The sequence below is a fragment of the Podarcis pityusensis genome, assembly GCF_964106645.2.
Source record: "Podarcis pityusensis genome assembly, chromosome: 6".
Lineage (NCBI taxonomy): Eukaryota > Metazoa > Chordata > Lepidosauria > Squamata > Lacertidae > Podarcis > Podarcis pityusensis.
Genome location: NC_138030.1, coordinates 45,431,598 through 45,452,573, shown reverse-complemented (window position 1 = coordinate 45,452,573; position 20,976 = coordinate 45,431,598). Strand labels below are relative to the sequence as shown.

Genomic DNA, 20,976 nt, shown 5'->3' with positions numbered 1-20,976 from the left:
GAGGGCCAGAGTTTGCCTATGCCTGGTCTACCACACTGCTAAATATTCTGCTTTCCCAGGCAAAACTCATAGAGGAACAACAACACAAAAACAACCACTTTTATTTACTTCCAGCTCCCTTGTCCAAGTCACTGTGATTGGAATGCACAGGGGAAATAATTCACTGAGGTTAAGACTTAGGTTTGTCCATCAAAACAAAAGATACCCTTCCCTTTCTACTCCTCCCCACTTGTGCTCAGGGCATTTCCCTAATTGGCTGGGTTTCCCTTTTCAAAATAACAACAGTAATAATGCAGCTACTTCATTTTAAGGGCAAAATGCAGCTGGGGGGGCAGCCACATTCACAGAATGACTCAGTACTTTAGGATGTCTGGGATCTGACTCAAGTTGCCTTGTTAAATGGCAGAATTTGACTGAGTCATGTGAAAACCATACCTGGATCACCTCTGTTCTAGTTTTGCTGCACACAGAGCCAATGTGCACCCCTAGTATATACTCAGATAGATTTCCCTGTGAAATACATGATACAGAATTTTTCCATTTCTGGAGATGCTCCCTCTGGTCCACGTGGCTGGCAAGGAGCATGTAGTGGCCCAGTTCAGGCTGTGGAGTCTGCATTGCTGGCCAGTTACGACCACAGAAATGAGGCATCCTTCTGGAAAAGGAGCCTGCTTTTTCAAGGGAGACACACCTTCCATGTTCAGTTATGTGCCATACTTTGATCACTGCTCATGGCCAAGTCCTTAGATGAGCCCTGACCCACTAGCATGATCCCTACTAGTATGAATATTCCATTGAAAATTATTCGCTGATGAAGACTTTATTCCGAAACAGTTGAACTATTCCGGATATACTGTTCTTTTGAGGCTCCAGAGAGACGTCTTCCTTTAGACTTTTGTGAGACGTCTTCCTTTGAGAGACAACTTAGCGTTCCTCGCTATTCATTGATTTGTTTTATTCTTTGTCTCTGATACATATGACAACTTGTAGTTACTTGTATATTTTGTGAGATGTGTTATATAATATATACATCGTTTTAAAGCAGCTTGTTCATATATTTTGAATGACATCATAACCAATTGTATATTCAATAACAGTTATTAGCCAACATGTTGCATTTCCATTTTTGTAGATTGTTACATTATGCAACACAGGGGCTTGTGTTTGTTCAAGTCCTTAGATGAGCCTAGAAACTGTACCGGATTTCTCTTCTGCTAGAAAGCAGAGCTATTCAATGTCGCTGTTCAAAAGCTGTGTTTGTGCAACCGATTTGTCAGAGGAAGAAAGTGCATACGCTGAAGCATATCCATGGGAAAAAGTAGTGTGCCCATTGCTGACTGATTTTCTGGCATTCTGCAAAAGTCTTTTACTGTCACAGATCAGTCGCAGCACACCTTAGCAAGGTATGCTACACACAGACAGACACACACAGACACTCTCTACCATCTCAAGCTCTCCACTAAAGGAAGGGGGAACAGCAAATTTCTAATTGCATTGGCTACAAAAGGGCATTCATGTTGTGATGACTGCTGCATTACCTTCCCCAACCAGGGACCAATCAGGCTGTCAGTGACAAACCTATTCACCACAAAGACTCAGAAACAATTGCAAGCATCACTGCAAGTGGGACATTATTTCTGTTGGCTTTAACCAGGACACTATTTAATTCAGATCTCTGCCAAGGAGACCTAAAGGGGTATAGTCCCAAATGGCCAATTTACACCAGATGGGGACTTGATTAAACACACCGTGTTTTCTTCATTACACCTTTGCATTAGAGGCCTGTCCAGGCAATTGTTTACTGTGCAACACATTTGTAGCTTTCATTCTGCTGTTGTTGTGGATCCAAATCTCTCTACCACAAGTATTAATCCTGTTTTCCCTTCAATGAGTGCATCAATTTGGAGTAAATTGCATCCTCCCAAACTTCCTATGGCTATTGGTGTAAACAGGGACAATATTTTGTGTAGTGTGGAGCTGTAGGGTTCACTTCCTTGGGTAGAGGCCATTATTTGTGCTTTCCTTCTTAACACGGCCTCTGTATTAATGTGCTACATTTCATGAGAGACACTAATGTGCTGGTAGCTGTCATCTGTGAGGAAAACTTTGTTGAGCCTGAGGGTCCCATTCCCTTCTGAGCAACTTTCTGGTGGGTGGGGCCAGAAGCTAAAGTGGGTGGAGCCACACAGGTACATTTTACCTTTGTGCAGCAGGTTAGTTACTCTGCACACTCACACACTCCTCTCTATCTTTCATCTAGTTAAGCAAGAGACAAGGACAGTCCAACTAGGTAAAAACACTGAGCATGTGAGGCTGGACCAGAGTGAGGTCTGGCCTGGGGAGAGGGGTGGATGGCACAGGAAGAGTTCTGGGGGCCAGACACAGAGGACTGCATTTAGCTCCCAGACCTGCAGGTCCTCACTCTGGTAATAGTGGGAAGGTGTGTAATAGCATTCAAGTTGCCACATAATAGCAAAACTATGGAACTGAAATTGGGGCTGGTGGGGAATTTGCAATGCATCGTTTCCCACATCTCTGGAAACAAAACAAAATATGTTATGCCTCCCAGTTTCTTGAGCAAATGTCACAGCACTGTCAGGCAATGTCCATAGTGAGGACCTTTTTGTCTGAATGACACTTACAAGTTAGGAAAAGGCATGTCCTACTTCTCTCAGCTACTCCTAGGTGTGCACCCAATTAGGCAGTTGTCGCAACAGAGAAGCCTCGCCCGGGACTTCAGCTTCCCCCACCCAAGCTGAACACAAGCAGACGTAGGCTCCTCCAGCTTCAATCCTGTCCTGGGAGACCATGGAGCAGGAGGTGTGGGGGCAGGAGGAAGAGGTGGGGCAGCCCTTGACTCTACACCAGCCTGAACTATTTCCTCCTCTTTATGCACGTCTTCTTCACTGTCCAATCCTGCAGCTTCTCCTGCCTCTAACCCTCATCTCCTGGATGTTACATGCTCCCCCAGTTCTTCCAAGTCTGTCTCCAACCGTCCTTCTCTTAGTGTCATCAGTATCTAGCCATTACTCCACATTGTCCAGCCAGTCCCTGACAGGGAAGGTTGCATTTTGGGTACATCTGCTTCACTGTACACCTAAAATTGCTAACAGGAGATGTAGCTTCAGCTTCATTCTCTCTTCTTCTGCTTGTTCACTGGGGAGGGGAACTATATACTCCCTAATCCAGACAGCTGTGATGTGCCAGTATCTCACGGGAACCAAGCCAGAATATAGGTGATGACATCTGTCATGCACCAAAGCTCATCAAAGAGAACAGAAAACTATGTAAAACTTCTGCATTGCAACAGCTCTCTTATGGAATATAAAATACTCTGCAGTCAACGGTAATGGCTTTGTTTAGAATTTACCAGAATCTACCTAATTTAAGTTCTGAAAATATTGGTTTTCATGTTCTAATGGGCTTATTTACAGATACACTACAGAATGGCTTCTTAATTTTGAGAATTATGACTGCTTGGTGTCTGAGAAATTATATTTAGGCTCAGTTCCCCATTTCTAAAAATGGAGCAATAACCATTACTGCAGAGGTTGCCAAGGTAGACCAACGAAGCCCCCTTTCCCTCTTATATTAGTCTTGAAAGAAGCATTCTATTGTTGCCAATAGACTAGGTTGTGGTGTGTGCTTGGTTGTGATGTGGGTGTAGGCGTTTGTGGTGCCTACCCAGTTTCTTTAGGTTGCAAATTTACTCATGGGCCCAAAAAGGTTGGTGACCCTTGAATTGCTCTAAGGCTGAATGAATTGTGGATTTTAAAACATCTGCCATATTAAAGGTAAAACTCTTTTCAGGCTACCCAAGGATGTGAGTGCTTGATATAGATAATTCAAATTTTAAAATGCATCTATCTAGCTATCATCTACCTACCTACCTATCTATCTATCTAGCTATCATCTACCTACCTACCTATCTATCTATCATCTATCTATCTGTATCTGAAAATAAATGAACGTTGTATGATCCACTGGTCTGAAAGATACAACTTGCCCAATTAACATTTATCAACAAGCTAGGTCTTTTGAGGTCAAGTGACACTTTCAATAAATATTAATACCTTTATATTAAAAGCCTAACATCTATCCTTGGATGAAAATGCATCATAAATGACACAGTAGATCTGGGTAAGCCTCTGGCTGCAGGTAAATCAATTTTTAAAAGAAGAGATTAACAAGTTATCAGTTTGTTGTTAAATTAAAACAGCACAAACAATCGTGCTTGGATGGTAAAATGCTTCTCTTCAGATTAAATTAACATTGAGACAGGGTTAGACCGTATTTTTCCAAGTATAAGACTAGGTTTTTTTCCTAAAAAATAATGTCAAAAATTAGGGGGCATTTTATACACAGCGCCATCTCCCCCCATTTTCTTAAATCTGAGTCCCCCCAAATAGGGGGCATCTTATACATTGGGGGGGGTCTTATAAATGGAAAAATCCGGTAGGTTGTTTGGGGAAGTTGTGAGGAATTAGGTTTGCATATTCACATCTTGGGTCCATGTATATAAATTAAGGCTTTGGGGCAGGAAGTTGTAATGGTTATTCAGTCAATTAGTGGTCTCTTTAGATCTCCGTCTTGTGTTATTGAATGGAGGAAGAAGGAGAGAAAGAAGTCCCAATTCTGATTCATAGGAAATTAATTATGCAGCAGATGCTATCTGCTGCTAAACTTTGCACAGCACAAAGTGATTGAAAGCAACAACAGTTCCTGCATCAAAAACAATGGCTTTTAAATTTTTCACCACTGTGCATAAACTTAGTGGGCAAGTTCAAAAAGTGAGAGGACTTAGTGAGATAAATCAATTCCACTATAATGGTAGCCCACAGTGAGTGCTGAAGGAGGTAGACATGTTTTATGGTGGTAGCAATTTTGAATTTCCCAAGCTGCAAAAAGGGCTTCAGAACACTAGGAAAAACAAAATGGTGGCTGCTCCCATTCTCTTCCCCTAAAAGAATTTGGCCTCATCCCCCAAATACCAATTGCTAAGAAAGGCAAATATAAATACAAGTCACTGAAAAAAATGGCCCTTATCAATTCAGTGCAGCCTTAATGTGTGTGCAATGACAAAATGGGTGGGGAGGGGTAGAGAAAAAGGATTTGAAAACTGAAGCAAACTGCAAATGCACAGCATTTAAACCAAATTCAGAAATTTACAAAAACAGAATAATCAAGGGTCCTTAATTCATTATTCCCACTTCAGAAATAAAACCAGATAATGCAAAACTTTGGAATCTTGAGAGAAGTTTTCAGAGCAAGAGAATTTTGAAAGCAACCCTAATCAACACACACCATAATGGGGTGATGAGGAACAGGGTGCTCTTTCCTTTTTCCTGTTTGTCTTGTTATTTTTCAAAATTTTACCTGTTAATTTCCTGTTGGGTTATGACATTTGCAAAGCTCTGTGTATTTTTCCACTTTAATATGCCGATTGCTATAAAAAATAATTTTAATTTATGCTGTAAAATCATATTCAGAAAGTGTTTAATAAAATTTAACCAACAAAAGGGGAAAAAATACTACCATGCTGCAAAGATGGTTGCATTTGGGGACCTTCTGTCACAGAGGCTCTAGGATATTGATAAAAGCTGAGAGGCAAGAAGCTGCTCTTAATGAGCAGAGCTGGAGGAGGAAGAAAAAGGAGGTGCAGAGTGGCTGCTAATGGGTTTGTGTAGGCAGCAGCCACTGTCATGATGCTCCCACTGGAGTACTTACCAATGCTTTCTATTTAAAACAATAAACCTGCCTCCATTGACTAAATCAAAAGTGGCTTAGGCAGGGCACAACGTTTCAAGGACAGTGGATGCTGTCCCTAGAGAGAGGCTCTCGCTGAGCCCTGTATAGGTATCCTCAAATGTGGTAGCCCAGGCTGGAAGATGATTCATTCCAAATGGTGCTGATACTTAGGTGAAGAACATGTCGACCTTTTATTCCATTTGTGGGTGATAACTCCAACTTTGAGATAACTTCTAAGCTAGAACCATAAGACAAAGCTTCCTGGAGCCTCCTCTTTCCTCATGACTGTTGGTATCTTGACTGAGGGCAAAGGGAGCTGGCCTGAGAGAATATCTGCATCAGATACTGGACTATATGTCAAGGAGACATTGTACTACCTTCCTGGCTCACTTAAAGTACCATTTTCTGATGTTCCAGGGAGCCAATCAGCCCTGGTTCTCTTGGATTTCTCAGGGTCACTTTTTTTTACTTTGCCCTCTTGGACAGCTCCCATTTTTCCTTTCTTGTGTCCTTCCCCTTTCTGCCCACCTCAGCCTCAATCAACTTCCTATATCTGTCATAGGAAGTAACCGTATACTGAATCAGATCATTGTTCCATCTCTTTCAGTCCTATTGACCCTGACCAGCAGCAGGTCTCCAGGATATCTCTGACTAGAGATGCTTGAGATTGAACCTAGGACTTTAGCCCAAAAAACAACCACTCATCTTACAGAGTTCCCCCATTCTTGTTTTCCTGATGACTGCAATAAATGAAATATCTGTCTGTGGATCTAGTACTCCACCTCAACTCAGCATGCTCCAGTGTATCCACATGAAATGATGCGCATAAAAGGAACCCATGTGGGTGTTGCTGAACATGGATGCAGATACACTCCATGGTACCTGGAGTCCATGGCTATAGATCAGGCTTCCTCAACCTCGGCCCTCCAGATGTTTTGAGACTACAATTCCCATCATCCCTGACCACTGGTCCTGCTAGCTAGGGATCATGGGAGTTGCAGGCCAAAAACATTTGGAGGGCCGAGGTTGAGGAAGCCTGCTCTAGAAGCTTTCCTTGATCAAAATTGTTGTGTTAGTCTAGTACAGTGGTGCCCCGCAAGACGAATGCCTCGCAAGACGAAAAACTCGCTAGACGAAAGGGTTTTGCGTTTTTTGAGTCGTTCCGCAAGATGAATTTCCCTATGGGCTTGCTTCGCAAGACGAAACGTCTTGCGAGTTCTTGCGAGTTTGTTTCCTTTTTCTTAAAGCCGCTAAGCCGTTAATAGCCGCTAAGCCGCTAAGCCGCTAATAGCCGTGCTTCGCAAGACGAAGAAAACAGCAAGACGAAGAGACTCACGGAATGGATTAATTTCGTCTTGCGAGGCACCACTGTATAGAGATGGGCCATATTATCCAGCAGAAAGCTGTCAGAGCTTATGCTGCAATAACAGTGGGACCATACCCAAAAGTGGACAGAGCTGGGCCAACACAAAATCACAAATATTTTCCATAGGTGGGTGATAGGAAAAGAGGAAAAGAGGCATATATTTAATTCACAGAAACTCCACATACATTTTGTCCATATACTTTTTTTTTGGGGGGGGGGCTTTCCAACACCCTTCATCAGTCCCCAGAACTTAGTAGCCACCATGGAAGAATGCACATGTCCCTTTCCCCAGGCTAATGAGGGTTGAGTTTGGAAGGCAGCCTTGCTTCTGCAATGAAGCAGCTCAGATTGGGAGCTGGAAGCTCCACCGCTTCCTGGTTCCTAACCAGGCTCTGATCTAAGCAAATGCTTCCATGCACTTCCCCTTCCTCCCAAGTAGCCTCATGTGCTCCTAACCAGGCACTTAGTGGTGGCTCTAAAGTCCCTGCATGGATAGCTATATCCTGCTCCTATAGCCCTGGAAATTGTGTGTTGAGAGCCAGCCAGGCAGCTGGTGTGGGAACCTCTAGTCCTGGGGCAGTCATGTCTGGATCCAGTGGCTCTTCAGGGTCCCTAATAATAGTGTGGAGATCTGCTAGGGGTCTTGTCCTCCTAAGTTCTGATTAGGGTTGAACTGTTGCAACAAATAATGCCCGTGTACATCTGAATTGCTAAGACCAAGCTGTTCTAAATTAAACCCTCTGTTTATAGACGCTCCTGATTTTGGATTAATTTGCCTGTGGAGTCAAAACCTATATTGCCTTTGGTGGACTTCATGCCTCTTTTCCTCCCTTCCTTTGTGTTGGAACATTATGGGGTCCTGGTCACCTGGGCAGAATACCCAATTATCACTTTTGTTATTTATTATCACCATGAGCCTTTGCTAAAGAAACAAAAGGAACAAGGAGCACCGGATTATTTCCCTCCTCTGCTTGCCATATCTCTGAAAGCGCAGGCGATAAATAGTGGAATAGACAATGATGATGCTATTTGGCTTCCCCCTTATCAGCACAGGAAATTGTCTCTTTCTTTAGATCCTCGGTTATTGCTATTTCTGTAATCCACCGGGATCTGTTAGGATAAGAGGCTCCTCTGAGAAAGGGCTTGGGGGACTTGTTAGAATAATCTGCTGCCTCCGTGTAAAGTTGTAGACACAGGGTGGGAAAAATTAATAAAATAACACTGAGATCTCATCAGTTGCTCCCTCGGGAGAAAAGAATGAGGCAATTTCACTTGGGCACACAGATCAAAAAGCCACTTCCATGCAGATGCTGTGAAGAAGCAAACAGGGTGCAATTTCAGCTCCACACAGTGCAGAGGCGCATGCACACACCACACACTCCCACAACTTGAATGCTTTTCAAAAGCTACCTAGATAGGAGACTGTTAGACCAGGGAATGTAATAATCTTTGTACTACAATCACACCTTGAAGCCCCAGATTAGTTCCAAGGCCCCATTTACACTATGAAGACAAAAGATGCAGTACCTGCCTTGAATATTTCACATTCACCTTTACCAAGAGACAACGAATAAGGGATTGTGCTTCTCAGTCTTAAGGGGGAAGAAATATGAAATAAAATGTCTAAAAAAGTGAGTGTCCAGAGCAGGAATCAGAAATCCACCTCTTCTCAATTAGCACAGTTGTATTCCTGAAATGATTGTGACTGGCTGGTATTTTCCTGATTTGACCTGAATTCTTAAGAAACTGTTAAACATAACACTTCTGCATTTACAGCTTCTCCCACCTATTTCCTGAGTTTGACTGCAATCCAACGGTCACTGCAGCTACAAACCATTGTGATAAATGTCCAAAGTAAACGAGTGAAACATCAGTGCATCATCTCCAGACCAAGCACAAGTGTTAGGCGATGAACTTTATTTCAGAATGTTTCTGTTCCATTCAATAAACATTCCCCAACAGTTTCCTGGGTCTCTGGTCATAAAATTATCTGGATCACACACTTTAACTTCTGTGGACTCCCACATCTCATCTTCTAAATATGGGCATCTCACTTAAGTCTGCCCGAAGTAGCAACGCATTTTCTTGTTAATAGAGAGTTTGATGCCCCTTCACTCCAGGGGTTTTCTCCTTGCCTCTAACTTAGGAAGCTCCTGCCCCTGTGCTGGCAATTAAACACTGCTGTGTAAATGCATCCTACTGCTATCTTCCTTCAACACAATTGGGCTATTACCTAGACTTCTTAATACTCATTGTTCCCCCCCCCCTCTTTAGTTCAGCTTTAATGCTAATTAATAGTCAGTTTTGAATTTGCAGAAACAAATGATACAACAGCTGCTAGAGTCCATCAACACCAAACAATAACTAGTGTTTGGTGCACATACTGTGAGATGTGGTAACACAGGGGTGTGCAAGTACCTCCATTTATTAGAAATTATCTCTCTCTGCACATCTGCCTGCTAGGCTAATGTAGATCAAGGATGGGGAATCTGCCATTGCCATTGGTTTCCAACTCCCACCAGTCCCAGCCAGCATGGTCAATGGTCAGGCACGATAGGATATGTACAAAAATAACCAGGGGATCTTCACCTCTGATGTAAATATTTCACATAGAAAATGGCAACTGCAATGATAGGACAATTGTGTTACACAGCTGAAAATGGCACAATATAAACCAGGGGTAGGCAAGCTAAGGCCCAATCGCCTTCTCAATCTGGCCCACGGATGGTCCGTGAATCAGCATGTTTTTACATGAGTAGAATGTGTCCTTTTATTTAAAATGCATCTCTGGGTTATTTGTGGGACCTGCCTGGTGTTTTTACATGAGTAGAATGTGTGCTGTTATTTAAAATGCATCTCTGGGTTATTTGTGGGGCATAGGAATTTGTTGATATTTTTTCTAAAATATAGTCTGGCCCACCAAATGGTCTGAGGGATGGTGGACTGGCCCATGGCTGTAAAAGGTTGCTGACCCCTGATATAAACAAAGCCTTTTTGTGGGGGTATGCATCAATGACCCTGGAGACATTTCTCAGGGATCAGCTATTGGCATCTTGGAAAAGTAATGATTTTTTTAGTCCTCCTTTGCCTGGAATCGAAATGATGCTCTCAATATGCTATGAAATGCAAGAAGAGTGGATTGGACCTGACTGAGAATGGACCCCTTTTGGGTGGATAGCCATGGAAATTCCCATCTCCCTCCCCACCACCAAGCTTTTTCCATAATCCTAGCAACATTTTTGATATTGGCAACTGCTTCCATCAATCAGAAGTCCTGGAAGATTTCACAGTCACTTATCTACACTTCTTTTTGTCCTATGATTTCTTAGGATGGGTAAATGGTTTCTACAAGCTGACATCTGATTTCTACAAGCTGGGTCTGATTCAGCAGTAAACAGTGGGTTTTCTTGGGCAAAGTGCTGGGACAAAAGAAAAACCTCTTCGACCCCCACCTAGAAGGCAATGAAAAAATGGAAGCATGGATGAGCTGTTAGTCACACTTCATCCAGATTTGGTAAACTTAAAGGTAAAGGTAAAGGTACCCCTGCCCGTACGGGCCAGTCGTGTCCGACTCTAGGGTTGTGCGCCCATCTCACTTAAGAGGCCAGGGGCCAGCGCTGTCCGGAGACACTTCCGGGTCACGTGGCCAGCGTGACGAAGCTGCTCTGGCGAGCCAGCACCAGCGCAGCACACGGAAACGCCGTTTACCTTTCCGCTATAAAGCGGTACCTATTTATCTACTTGCACTTAGGGGTGCTTTTGAACTGCTAGGTGGGCAGGAGCTGGGACCGAAAGACGGCAGCTCACCACGCCGCGGGGATTCGAACCACCAACCATGAGATCGGCAAGCCCTAGGCACTGAGGTTTTACCCACAGCACCACCCGCGTCCCTGGTAAACTTAAGGGGACATAAATATATAATCGTTACTATGCACATTTGTTTTACTTGTAGTTCCACTGCATCTTGAGTAGTAAACATCTCAGGGAGTTAACTAGCCTTGGACAAGACTGTACAAAACTCAAAGTGGGCTGAGAAATTAAGACTAGCTACAGTCTTAAATGGGCCTCAAAGAAAGGATCTGAGGAGACTGTGGGATGTCAATTCTCACAAAAGGATCAAAGTGCTGTGATAACAAAGATTTTGCAAGAGAATAAAGCATTCTTTGCTCAAAGCTGATGCTGAAAGCAATAGACAGATACGTTACAGATCTTATAAATGCAACTGTGGAATGCTCTCCCCAGGGAGGCTCGCCTGGCACCTTCATCACATATCTTTAGGCACCAGGCGAAAATGTTTCTCTTCAACCAGGTATTCAGCTGTTTAACATTCTATGGCTTTTTAAATGTGTTTGTGGGAGGGGTGATTGGTTGCTTTTTTGTTTTGTTTCATTATGTGTTTTGTATTCCCATTTTGCATTTTTCTGGGATATTTGGATGAAGGGCAGTATACAAATTTAATAATAATAATAATAATAATAATAATAATGGCTAGTGTTTTTATTCTATTTTTAAGCTGCCCCCCTTACAACAGTTAGCAATGACAAACTGTCCAACTGAGCAGGTTTGGTATCTCCCAAGGAGAAGGACTCTGGTTGGCTACATTGAGAAGGATGTTTGTTCTTGGTTGCACACAAAGAGCAGAAAACCTCAGCAAGGTGGTCTGTTGTGTGGGCTCCAAAGGGAGCCAGGAACATTGTTACGATAGCCTCTAATCAGCTTGTTAGCTGCCTAATAGAAGAGGAACACTGTATATTACAAGCCCCCAAAGTGAGGCAAAGCTTCATGTCGAATTGCAACTTGACAGCTAGCTTTCGGCAGCCCTAAATTATCCCATGACAAGCTGCAGTGAGGAGGTGAGCAACCTTGCGCATAATCTACAGTCATTATCATTTCCATCTTTATTACCCACAGTATGCTGAGCACATTAAACTAGCTTTAAGGGAGCTTTTGTTTTGGGAAATAATTTCTTAGGAAACCTGCTTTCTTGTTAGCATCTCCCCTGCCATTTCATCAAAATGGAAATCCTGCTCCATTTGTTCTTTCCCCGTGTCCTTTTTTTTTTTTAGTGGACAACCTTAGCATGACACCAGATTAATTTTGGACCATAAGATTGATCAGCAATTGAAATCGCATGCATGGGTTGGAGCTGAGATCCGGATCGAACAATGCACCACACTGGTCTCGTGGCATATCCTCACAAAGAAAAATCTTGCTTGATGTGCACAGGCAGATCCTGTTCTTGGGGCTTAATTTGAAACAAGGCTCAGAGCCAGAACTAGTTCTGAATGCCAGAAGCATGGCCTGGAACACATTCAGAAATAATAAGGATGAGTGCAATTGAAGTGGAGCATTTGTCCCTATTGCTAGAGGCTGCTTCACACGTGACATTTTTTCATGTCTACACACAGAACACTCTACACTGTATACCCCACAAAGTCATGTACGAATTCTCAAGTGTGAATCTCCAGCAAATCTGCTTTCACCACTGTGTGAAGAAGAACACAGTAGCACAGTTTACACAGCTAGGATTAATGGTAAGGCCTTCTAGATGACAGTTGCTTCCAGATACAAAACCAGCATCTATTTATTTATTTCCTTTCCTTTTTAAAAACAAACCCACTATAATAGAGCTGGCTAACCTGTGGCCCTCAAGATGTGGCTGAATTATGACTTTTACCAGCCCCAGCCAGCATGGCCAATGGCAAAGGATAATAGGAGTTCTAGTTCAGTGCCATGTGGAGGGTCACAGGCTAGCCACACCTACACTAAAAACTCCTCCTTCTGTGTGGCATGAAAGTTAATGGATGCTATTTCAGGTGCTTCCAGATGGGTGTTTATTGTGGAATGGGTGCTGCTCATGCTTGCAATTCTTTTGCAGTATCCAATTAGCAACAAAATGCCAGTTCCTGTTCTCCCTTCCCCATTTAATCTGGATTTATTCTGGAGAAAATCCCAAAACTTAAAATAAACAACATAGCAAGTTGTCCATTTGCTATGTCTGCATGACCGTTTGCAGTATTAAGCTCCCATCTGGAAGCACCCTTCCCCGAAGCTTTGGTTGAATCGGTAAAAGCCGAGCACATCAGGGGCATATTTAGTGCACAGCTCTACTGAAAGCATGAGACCGTTAAGTGTCACTTAGGCAATATAGAAAAGAGGCAGAGAGATACCATAGATACCACAGAGAAACAGATAATTACTATATCAGACTCTATTTTTTTTCCTTTTTGGAGATTGTATCTCACCCACACGGCTTGCAAAATGACACTTGTAAAGGATAACAGACACCTAGAGTAACACATACACACACACACAGCAATTGAGAATGTTTCATTCTGTTCTTCCAAGCAGAAGCCTACAAGCCACACATTATGAAGTGTAGGAGTAAAAACTGCATGGGCTGTGGTTCAGCAATGCTAGCAGCCACCAGGCACACCTTGAGAAGAATCTTAAGTGAAGATGAGCAACAAGGGCACTTGCTGCTATACCTGGAGGACGAGGAGGAGGGACTGTAGTTACTGTAGGACACAAGCAGCACAGTGGCATTGGCCCTACTTCTGCTGCTTGAGAAAGCAACTGCCTCTCTCTAGCTAAGAGGAGAGAGCAGTAGCTGGCAACTACATTTTTAAAAGGCTGTGTGCCATCATAATGTGCTGCCACCTCCTATAGGGGATCATGGCAGCCACAGAGCCTCTCAATTTACCATACTATATTACAATGTAATCAGAGGCACCAACTTCTCAAGATGATTGAGGGGGCATGACGTGACGTCCTGACATTGCGCGAGCAATGTCCTGGCCTCGTGCATGCAGTGTCACATGACGTCTTGATATCATGTGCACAATGTTACGCAACATCCTGACGTTGTGCAAGCAACGTTGTGAGGAGCCAGGGGGTGGAGCTGAATGCCCTCTGAACATTGAGGGGCCCTGGCCCCCTCAAAAAGAAACATTGGGAAGTCCAAAGTGCCTCGGCCCCCAGGAGCTGGCACCTATTAACATATTTTAACTTTATGCACATGTCGGACTATGGCCCAACAAAGATGGTCGTGCTCAGCAGACATTTGGGGTGTCTACAGGTAGCAGTGGGTCCTTGTCAGTCCAAGGACTCATGCAGCTCCCCAGCATTCCTTTCTGCTGATGTTGGGCCTCAAAAGAACATTTCATTGTTCTTTTGCGGTGGGAAACTGCCGCATAGAGTTTGCTAGAAATTCAGAAGCAACTAATGGGTTAGAGAGCTCATTCCATGCACCATCATAGCTATACAGATATGTAGATGCTCGACTGATAGAGAAAGACCCCTCTAAATAGAGCTTAGCAGAGGGGAAAGCTTTATCTCAAACACTGGCTGTAGACTAACTTGCATGAACACAGGAGGCTAGTTTAAAAGGTATGAGACTCCTGGTCCATCTGGTTCAGTATTGTCTATACTGTCTGGCAGCAGCTTTCCCTCCCTTAGAGAGGGAGTGTTTCCCCACCCTACCTGGAGGGGAGATGCCAGAGTTTGAACCGAGGACCTTCTGCATGCAAAGCAGATGCTCTTCTGCTGAGTTATGAACCTTACCTAAGGTGTTAATGTTCAAAAAACATAAGTCCAACTTTCTCTAGGGTATGCAGAAATAAATAGCCACATGGTCCTCTAGATCCCAGCCTTTTGTCTTAGGCAAAATTATGGATTCATAGAATAAAACTTCACACACACACACACACACACACACCAATATAGTAAGAAAAGTTGCTATTGCAAAAGATGAACACAGCATACTAGAAGGATCACTCATCCATTTAAGTAGGGTTGGTATGGAAACCCCTTAAAATCCACATTAATACAAACAGTTTTTGCCCAGCACCAGTGACTGATGGACTGCATCCACATCCTCCCTAATAAACCTGTATTTACAACAGATTTATACAGATGTCAAGAGACATTAGGTCAGGGATGCTCAGGGCCCAAAATAATGCCTTTCCTTGTGCTGCTAATAGAGCATGAAGGGACAGATTCTCACCAGGGCCAAAGCAGGCCTCACAGTCTCCGGCATTAGGCCGCTCTACACCAGCTGTGCATCAGACTTAATGCGCTTCCTTTCCCACTGCTTGCCAAGTTGTGTTTAACATTGGATTAGCTAATGCGATTCCTCCGGGTCACGTTCTAGCTCAACCTGATCTGCCACTGAAGACAAGGCCCTGGAGAGCTTGTGGCCAGAATGAGGGAATTATTTTGTTTCTTAGCCTTGCTGCTGCAAGATGCGCCACTTCTCCCACAGCAGTGGAATCTGTCATGGGAGCTCAGTGTTGCCAAAACACCCAGGTGTTAATTAAATTCCCAACTACGCCGTAATTGAGTGGGGAAGCGCACAGTTCAATGAGTGAGCAGTAGCTCTTGTCTTTCTCCCTCAGCCAGATTACTTGTGCTGATAACACAGGCCGGAATATGCAGGAGAAATCCTCTAGACTAAATTAGTGCAGTGCTGGTGAATGGTGCCAGGTGGCTCTGTACATTTTAAACCATTTAAATATATATATATATATATATATATATATATATATATATATATCACATTGCAGGGACAGGAGAGGTAGTTTACCATAACCTTAACTGATCAGAAGGGGCAGCGTTCTCCAGCAAGGAGATAGGAACAGAATGTATTCAGGGTTGTTTCAGGCAAAAGGCACGAAAGCTGTGTGCCAGGTTCTCTTGTATGGCCTTCCTTGACAGTCTGAAGAGAAAGCTCACAGGTGTACTAGAAATGTGGGTTGTTTTGCTTTCTTATTACATTTTGAGCAAAACTCTGGAAGGCTCCAGGGCAAACCTGAAACCTGGATAGAATGGCCACTTTCACACTGCAATAACAAAAAGGCAAAGGAGGACAGAGGCTTGCATAAAAGTTGTGTGTGCTCATTTATATGTATAGATGCAAATTGTGAAACAAAACTATAATTTAAACAGAAATGGAATATATTTTTGTTTAAACTGAAATGGAATACAAACAGAAATGGAATACAATTGTGCCCGCCCTGTGGAATGCCCTCCCATCAGATGTCAAGGAAATAAGCAGCTATCCTATTTTTAGAAGACATCTGAAGGCAGCCCTGTTTAGGGAAGTTTTTAATATTTAATGCTGTATTGTTTTTAGCTCTCGATTGGGAGCTGCCCAGAGTGGCTGGGGAAACTCAGCCAGATGAGCGGGGTATAAATAATAAATTATTATTATTATTATTATTATTATTATTATTATTATCTCTCCGCAATGGGAGAGCCATGTGACTGAGCAATCTGTGTGCCTGCCTATTCTGCTGTCCAGGGTGCTAACTGCTGATGGGCAGCTTCAAGGCCTCTGCTCTTTCTTCTCATGGTTCTTTATCTTCAAACCAGGCAGCCCTTCAAAGGACTGTAAAGCTGGCCACCCTAACCTGAGACCAGCATAGAGGCTTACCTCCTGCAACACAAGCACTCAAAGCCCTACAAAATCAATACTTCTATGCCAGTTGCATCAACTCATCCTCTGATAGCAACACAGCCTTCCTGGCTCAGCCAGACCAGCCATGATCATGCTTCCTACCTCTGGCCTCTGGTTTTTGTTTCCCCGATTCAGTAACAGACCTCCAACCCATTGACCCTATTGACCCTATCGCCTATTTCTATTTTGACCCATCTGTGTCAGACATAGACCTCACTGCTGAAAAGCTGTATCCCAGGACTAAGAGAAACTCTAGTCAGGCAAAGTAGCCTCGATTATTACTCTGTAATATCTCTGATATAATACAGGGGGCTGATTTGCATGAACAGTCTCCTTAAAGAACAGGCTTCATTGAAATGCATTGAGCCTAATAAAAAATACATCCAGTTCATCTTGGAGGTCTCCTTTTCAGCTGTTTTCTATGATGATGCCTTCCTTTCCTTTTCTCTTTCAAGAAAAAGAAAGCAAGTGCTGGGTACACAGGGGCTATGAGGAGTCGAGACAGGAGCCACTTGATCTTTACTCAAACAACAGGAGCTGGACCAGATAGTTTGAGACTCTGTAGTGCCACATAGAATTATTCTGCCCCTATGTGTTAGCCAAAGAGTAGAATTACAGCATTGTAATTACAGCAACACTGATGGAAAGTAGACGTAGCAGATAACCGGACAGTAAATGTTTAATTTGTGCATGCAGAGGTGCTATTTGGTTTTTTGACCCTCTTATTATGCTTTCATAATAAATGAAGAGAGAGGTGGTGCCAGAGCAAGTGGTGTAAAGATGTAGGCAGAATTAAGCTGAATACCTATTGCTGGGAATCACAAGTGGAGAGAGCTTTTGTACTTAGGTCCTGCTCGTGGGCTTCTGCTTGTGCAAACAGGATGATGGACTAGATCCAGCTCTTCTTGGGTTTTGAAAGATCTTACCCTTTCTAACAGTGACAATGTATTAAATGATTACTTTGGGGCTGATGGGAAGCAAGGAAAAACACAAGGAACTATTCAGAGAAATGCAGGAAATGTGTATGTTTGATGGCCAACAAATCACGAGGGCAATGTAATTTGTTTCTTCGTCCTTTTTGGATAGGCTAAATGTTTAGGAAACGCTGCTCAACATTCAGAGTTCCTCTCTACTAAGTGACAGGCAAGAATTGCCTTCATCTGCAGCTTACTGGGGATATCCGCAGGCTTACAAGCTCAAGGCCCATGAGGTGTGCCCTCAGTTAACTTACACTCTTCAGTGAGCATCAGTCCTCTAGGAACCATGGATGGCTTCAGTCACTACGACCTGTGCTTGCGTTGCCAGCAGCCTTACAGCTGGCAGCAGCTCTTACCAACAGTGCATCCACATTTCAAGCATTAAGAATAACTTCAGCAGTAAAAGCTTGCCTGAGCAGGCTGGGTTTTTTCTTCAGGGATTGGATCTATAGGAACACACAGATGTATAACTTGCTCCCACAATCAATACCACATGTCTTCTTGGGCCATGTTGATCCCCTTCCATCCTGCACTGCAGTTAAAGACAGTTTCATTTTTCATTTTATTATATTTATATCTCCCCATTTTCTCCATCACGGAACCCAAGGCAGCATACATTTCATTCTCACCTATCCAGGCACTGACTTTGCTTCAGTAAGGTGACACTTCATGTGCCTTGAGACCATGATCAATTGTGCAATGGACACATGTGCATATCTGCACATGATACTATTAGAAGATCTTCCCGTGCCACATTGTTTATCATTTTAGAAAACCTTTTGGTGCTCCTGCTGGTAGCCACAAAACTTTGACAGCATAAAACTTTGGGTAACAGCTAAATTATTCCAGCGTGATCCGCTATCCTATTACCAACACCTTTGGGAGCAAGAGAAACAAAGATGCAGACTGAAATTATTCCATCAGGATTCCAGAAGCAAGTGCTTTCAGAATCCAAGAATGTCTATCTGCTATTACATAGCCTTGTTGGGCTAAAGACAGGCTGCTCTCTCCTGACAGATATATCCCTGTGCATTCTTTCAAGTCAACTCATATTCTTCATTAAGCATAGTCAAAATTAGGGCAAATTTGCATGTAGTTGTTTATCATGCATGATTTACTCTGCTTTTGTCAGCTCTTCCCCTGAACACTTACAAGCTCCTCAAATACTTCCTCCAGCTTTTGATAAATCAGAAGGATGTGTTTCCAAGTTTATCTGCTCAGCCATAAAAATGTGAAAGCTTGGGTTCTCAGAATGTTGTATCCTGTGTCCAGTATACCAAACTGCATTTGGGGCAGTGCAGTGGCACAAGTGTAGAATATACTAAGACCTACCTGTGGACCAGAGTTCAAGACACCTTGGCTTAGGATTCAATAGCGTACATTGCCTGTCTTCCACATGAAGCAAATGTCAAGGAGGCAAAGGAAAGAGAGTGGGGAAAGAGTGAGGAAATCACATTAGCACTGCGTTGGAAAGAAAGTGGGAGAAGAGAATGCAGGAGGGAGAAATAAGGAGAAATGTGTCTAGAAGAGAGATAAATTGGGGAAGTAAAGAAAAAAGAAAGCAGCAGAGATTTGTGCAGGGAAATCCCAACAGAAAACAAGACTAGTACCATTTCTACCGCACTAGGACACCAGCAGCCCAGATGTGTTTCATCACAAATGCACCTGAGAGTGAAACAATCAGACCTACCAGTCACCCCCACCCCATTTCTGCCCTTGCCCTTTCTTCATTACCTTCTCTGCCGACTGTGATGTCCCAAAGAAGATAGGAATGAAAGCTAACCAGACGATGCAGGTAGTGTACATGGTGAACCCAATGGGCTTGGCTTCATTAAAGGTCTCAGGAACCCCACGGGTCTTTATAGCATACACAGTGCAGGTCACCATGAGCAGCATGCTGTACCCAAGCAAACAGATGAGGGAGAGGTCAGAAATGTCACACTTGAGAACCCCCCGGGCAAAGCGGGGGTCCGTAGTCCGTTGGTCCTCATAGTCGATGATGGAGTGTGAGGGGTCCACAATGAACCAGATGCAGACCCCCAGCAGCTGCAGAGAGATGAGGCTGAACGTGATGACCAGCTGAGAAGCAGGACTGATGAAGCGCGGGGCGCTGACCGACTTTTTGCCCTGCTCAAAGATGCGGTAGATGCGGTTGGTTTTGGTCAGCAAGGCAGCGTAGCTGATGCTCATGCCCAGCCCCAGGAAGACACGCCGCAGAGAGCAGGTTCCCAAGTCAGGCTCTGCAATCATCAGAAAAGTGGTGGCATAGCAGAGGAAGATGCCCGTCAGGAGCACATAGCTGAGCTCTCGCCCCGAGGCCTTGACGATGGGTGTGTCATTGTAGCGCACAAATGTCACCACCACAAAGAGGGTGGCAATGATGCCCACAATGGCAATGAAAACGGGCACCACAGCCCAAGGGGAGCTCCACTCAAGCTTGACGATGGGGATGGGGATGCAGCCAGTGTGGTTTTCGTTGGGGCGCTCGCTGAGCCGGCACACCTTACAGTGGAACTCGTCCTGCTGATACTGGTACCCATCACAGCGCTCACAGTGCCAGCAGCACGGGATGCCCTTCACCAGCTTCTTCCTTTCACCCGGCCTGCATGGCTGGCTGCAGATTGAGGTGGGCACACGGTTGCCTCCCCCAGGCCAATGCAGGCGCTCCATCTGCAGCAGAGAGAAAGCAAGCATCTCACCAACCACCATGAACTAACATGGCATGAGCTGGGTCACAGCAGGGGCTGGTGTCAGCTTCCCCTGCCAACTCTGCAAACCACTTGCTCTAGTCTATGCCATGTCCAGCTATTCTAGCATTGCTCCCTCTGATTCAGTAGCAGTTTCAGGTGTGAGGAACATGTGGTCCTCCTGATGTTCTTGGACTACAACTCCCATCATGCCCAACCATTGGCATGGGGCAATGCCTGGGGCTGGTAGAAGTTGCAGTCCAACAACACCAGGAGAACCACAAGTTCCCAACCCTAATTTAGTTTCTCATGTCTATCAGCTGTGCATGAAATGCTACTAATTCAAGCTTAGACCCTCCTGTTCTTCAATTCCAACCTGATATCATGTCACAGAGTAAGTGTTGTTGCTAGTCAAACCACTGACACTAACTTTACTGAACTTAACTGCTCGTGGATGCTACGCGGTCTAATACATCTCTCATTTCCCTCCTTCACAGTTCCTCATATTTACTACAGACCTGCAATTCCACACTGCAGTTTGTTGCCCCTTCCCCTTGATAGGTTAATTTTTGTCTTGACACTCAGCCAGCTCTGAATTAGACCTGAAATGAAACTTTGCACAAGTTTAGAATTCCACAATATTTAAGATTCTGGATTTGTTTACTGTCAAATTTTACTGTTGAAATTCAGTTCTGTTGAACAGTCAACCAAGAATAAACACTTTGTCCCATTGACAAATCG

At 43.8% G+C, this 20,976-nt stretch overlaps 1 protein-coding gene across 2 annotated transcripts in view; it reads right to left on the bottom strand.

The window, feature by feature from the left end:
- GRM4 (glutamate metabotropic receptor 4) overlaps positions 1-20,976 on the bottom strand; it is a 296,392-nt gene that overhangs the window by 20,229 nt on the left and 255,187 nt on the right. For both annotated transcript variants that reach the window (XM_081010048.1, XM_081010049.1), the window contains exon 9: positions 19,283-20,218. In XM_081010048.1, the coding sequence (XP_080866174.1) occupies positions 19,283-20,218 (936 nt within the window). The remainder of the gene's footprint in view (positions 1-19,282; positions 20,219-20,976) is intronic.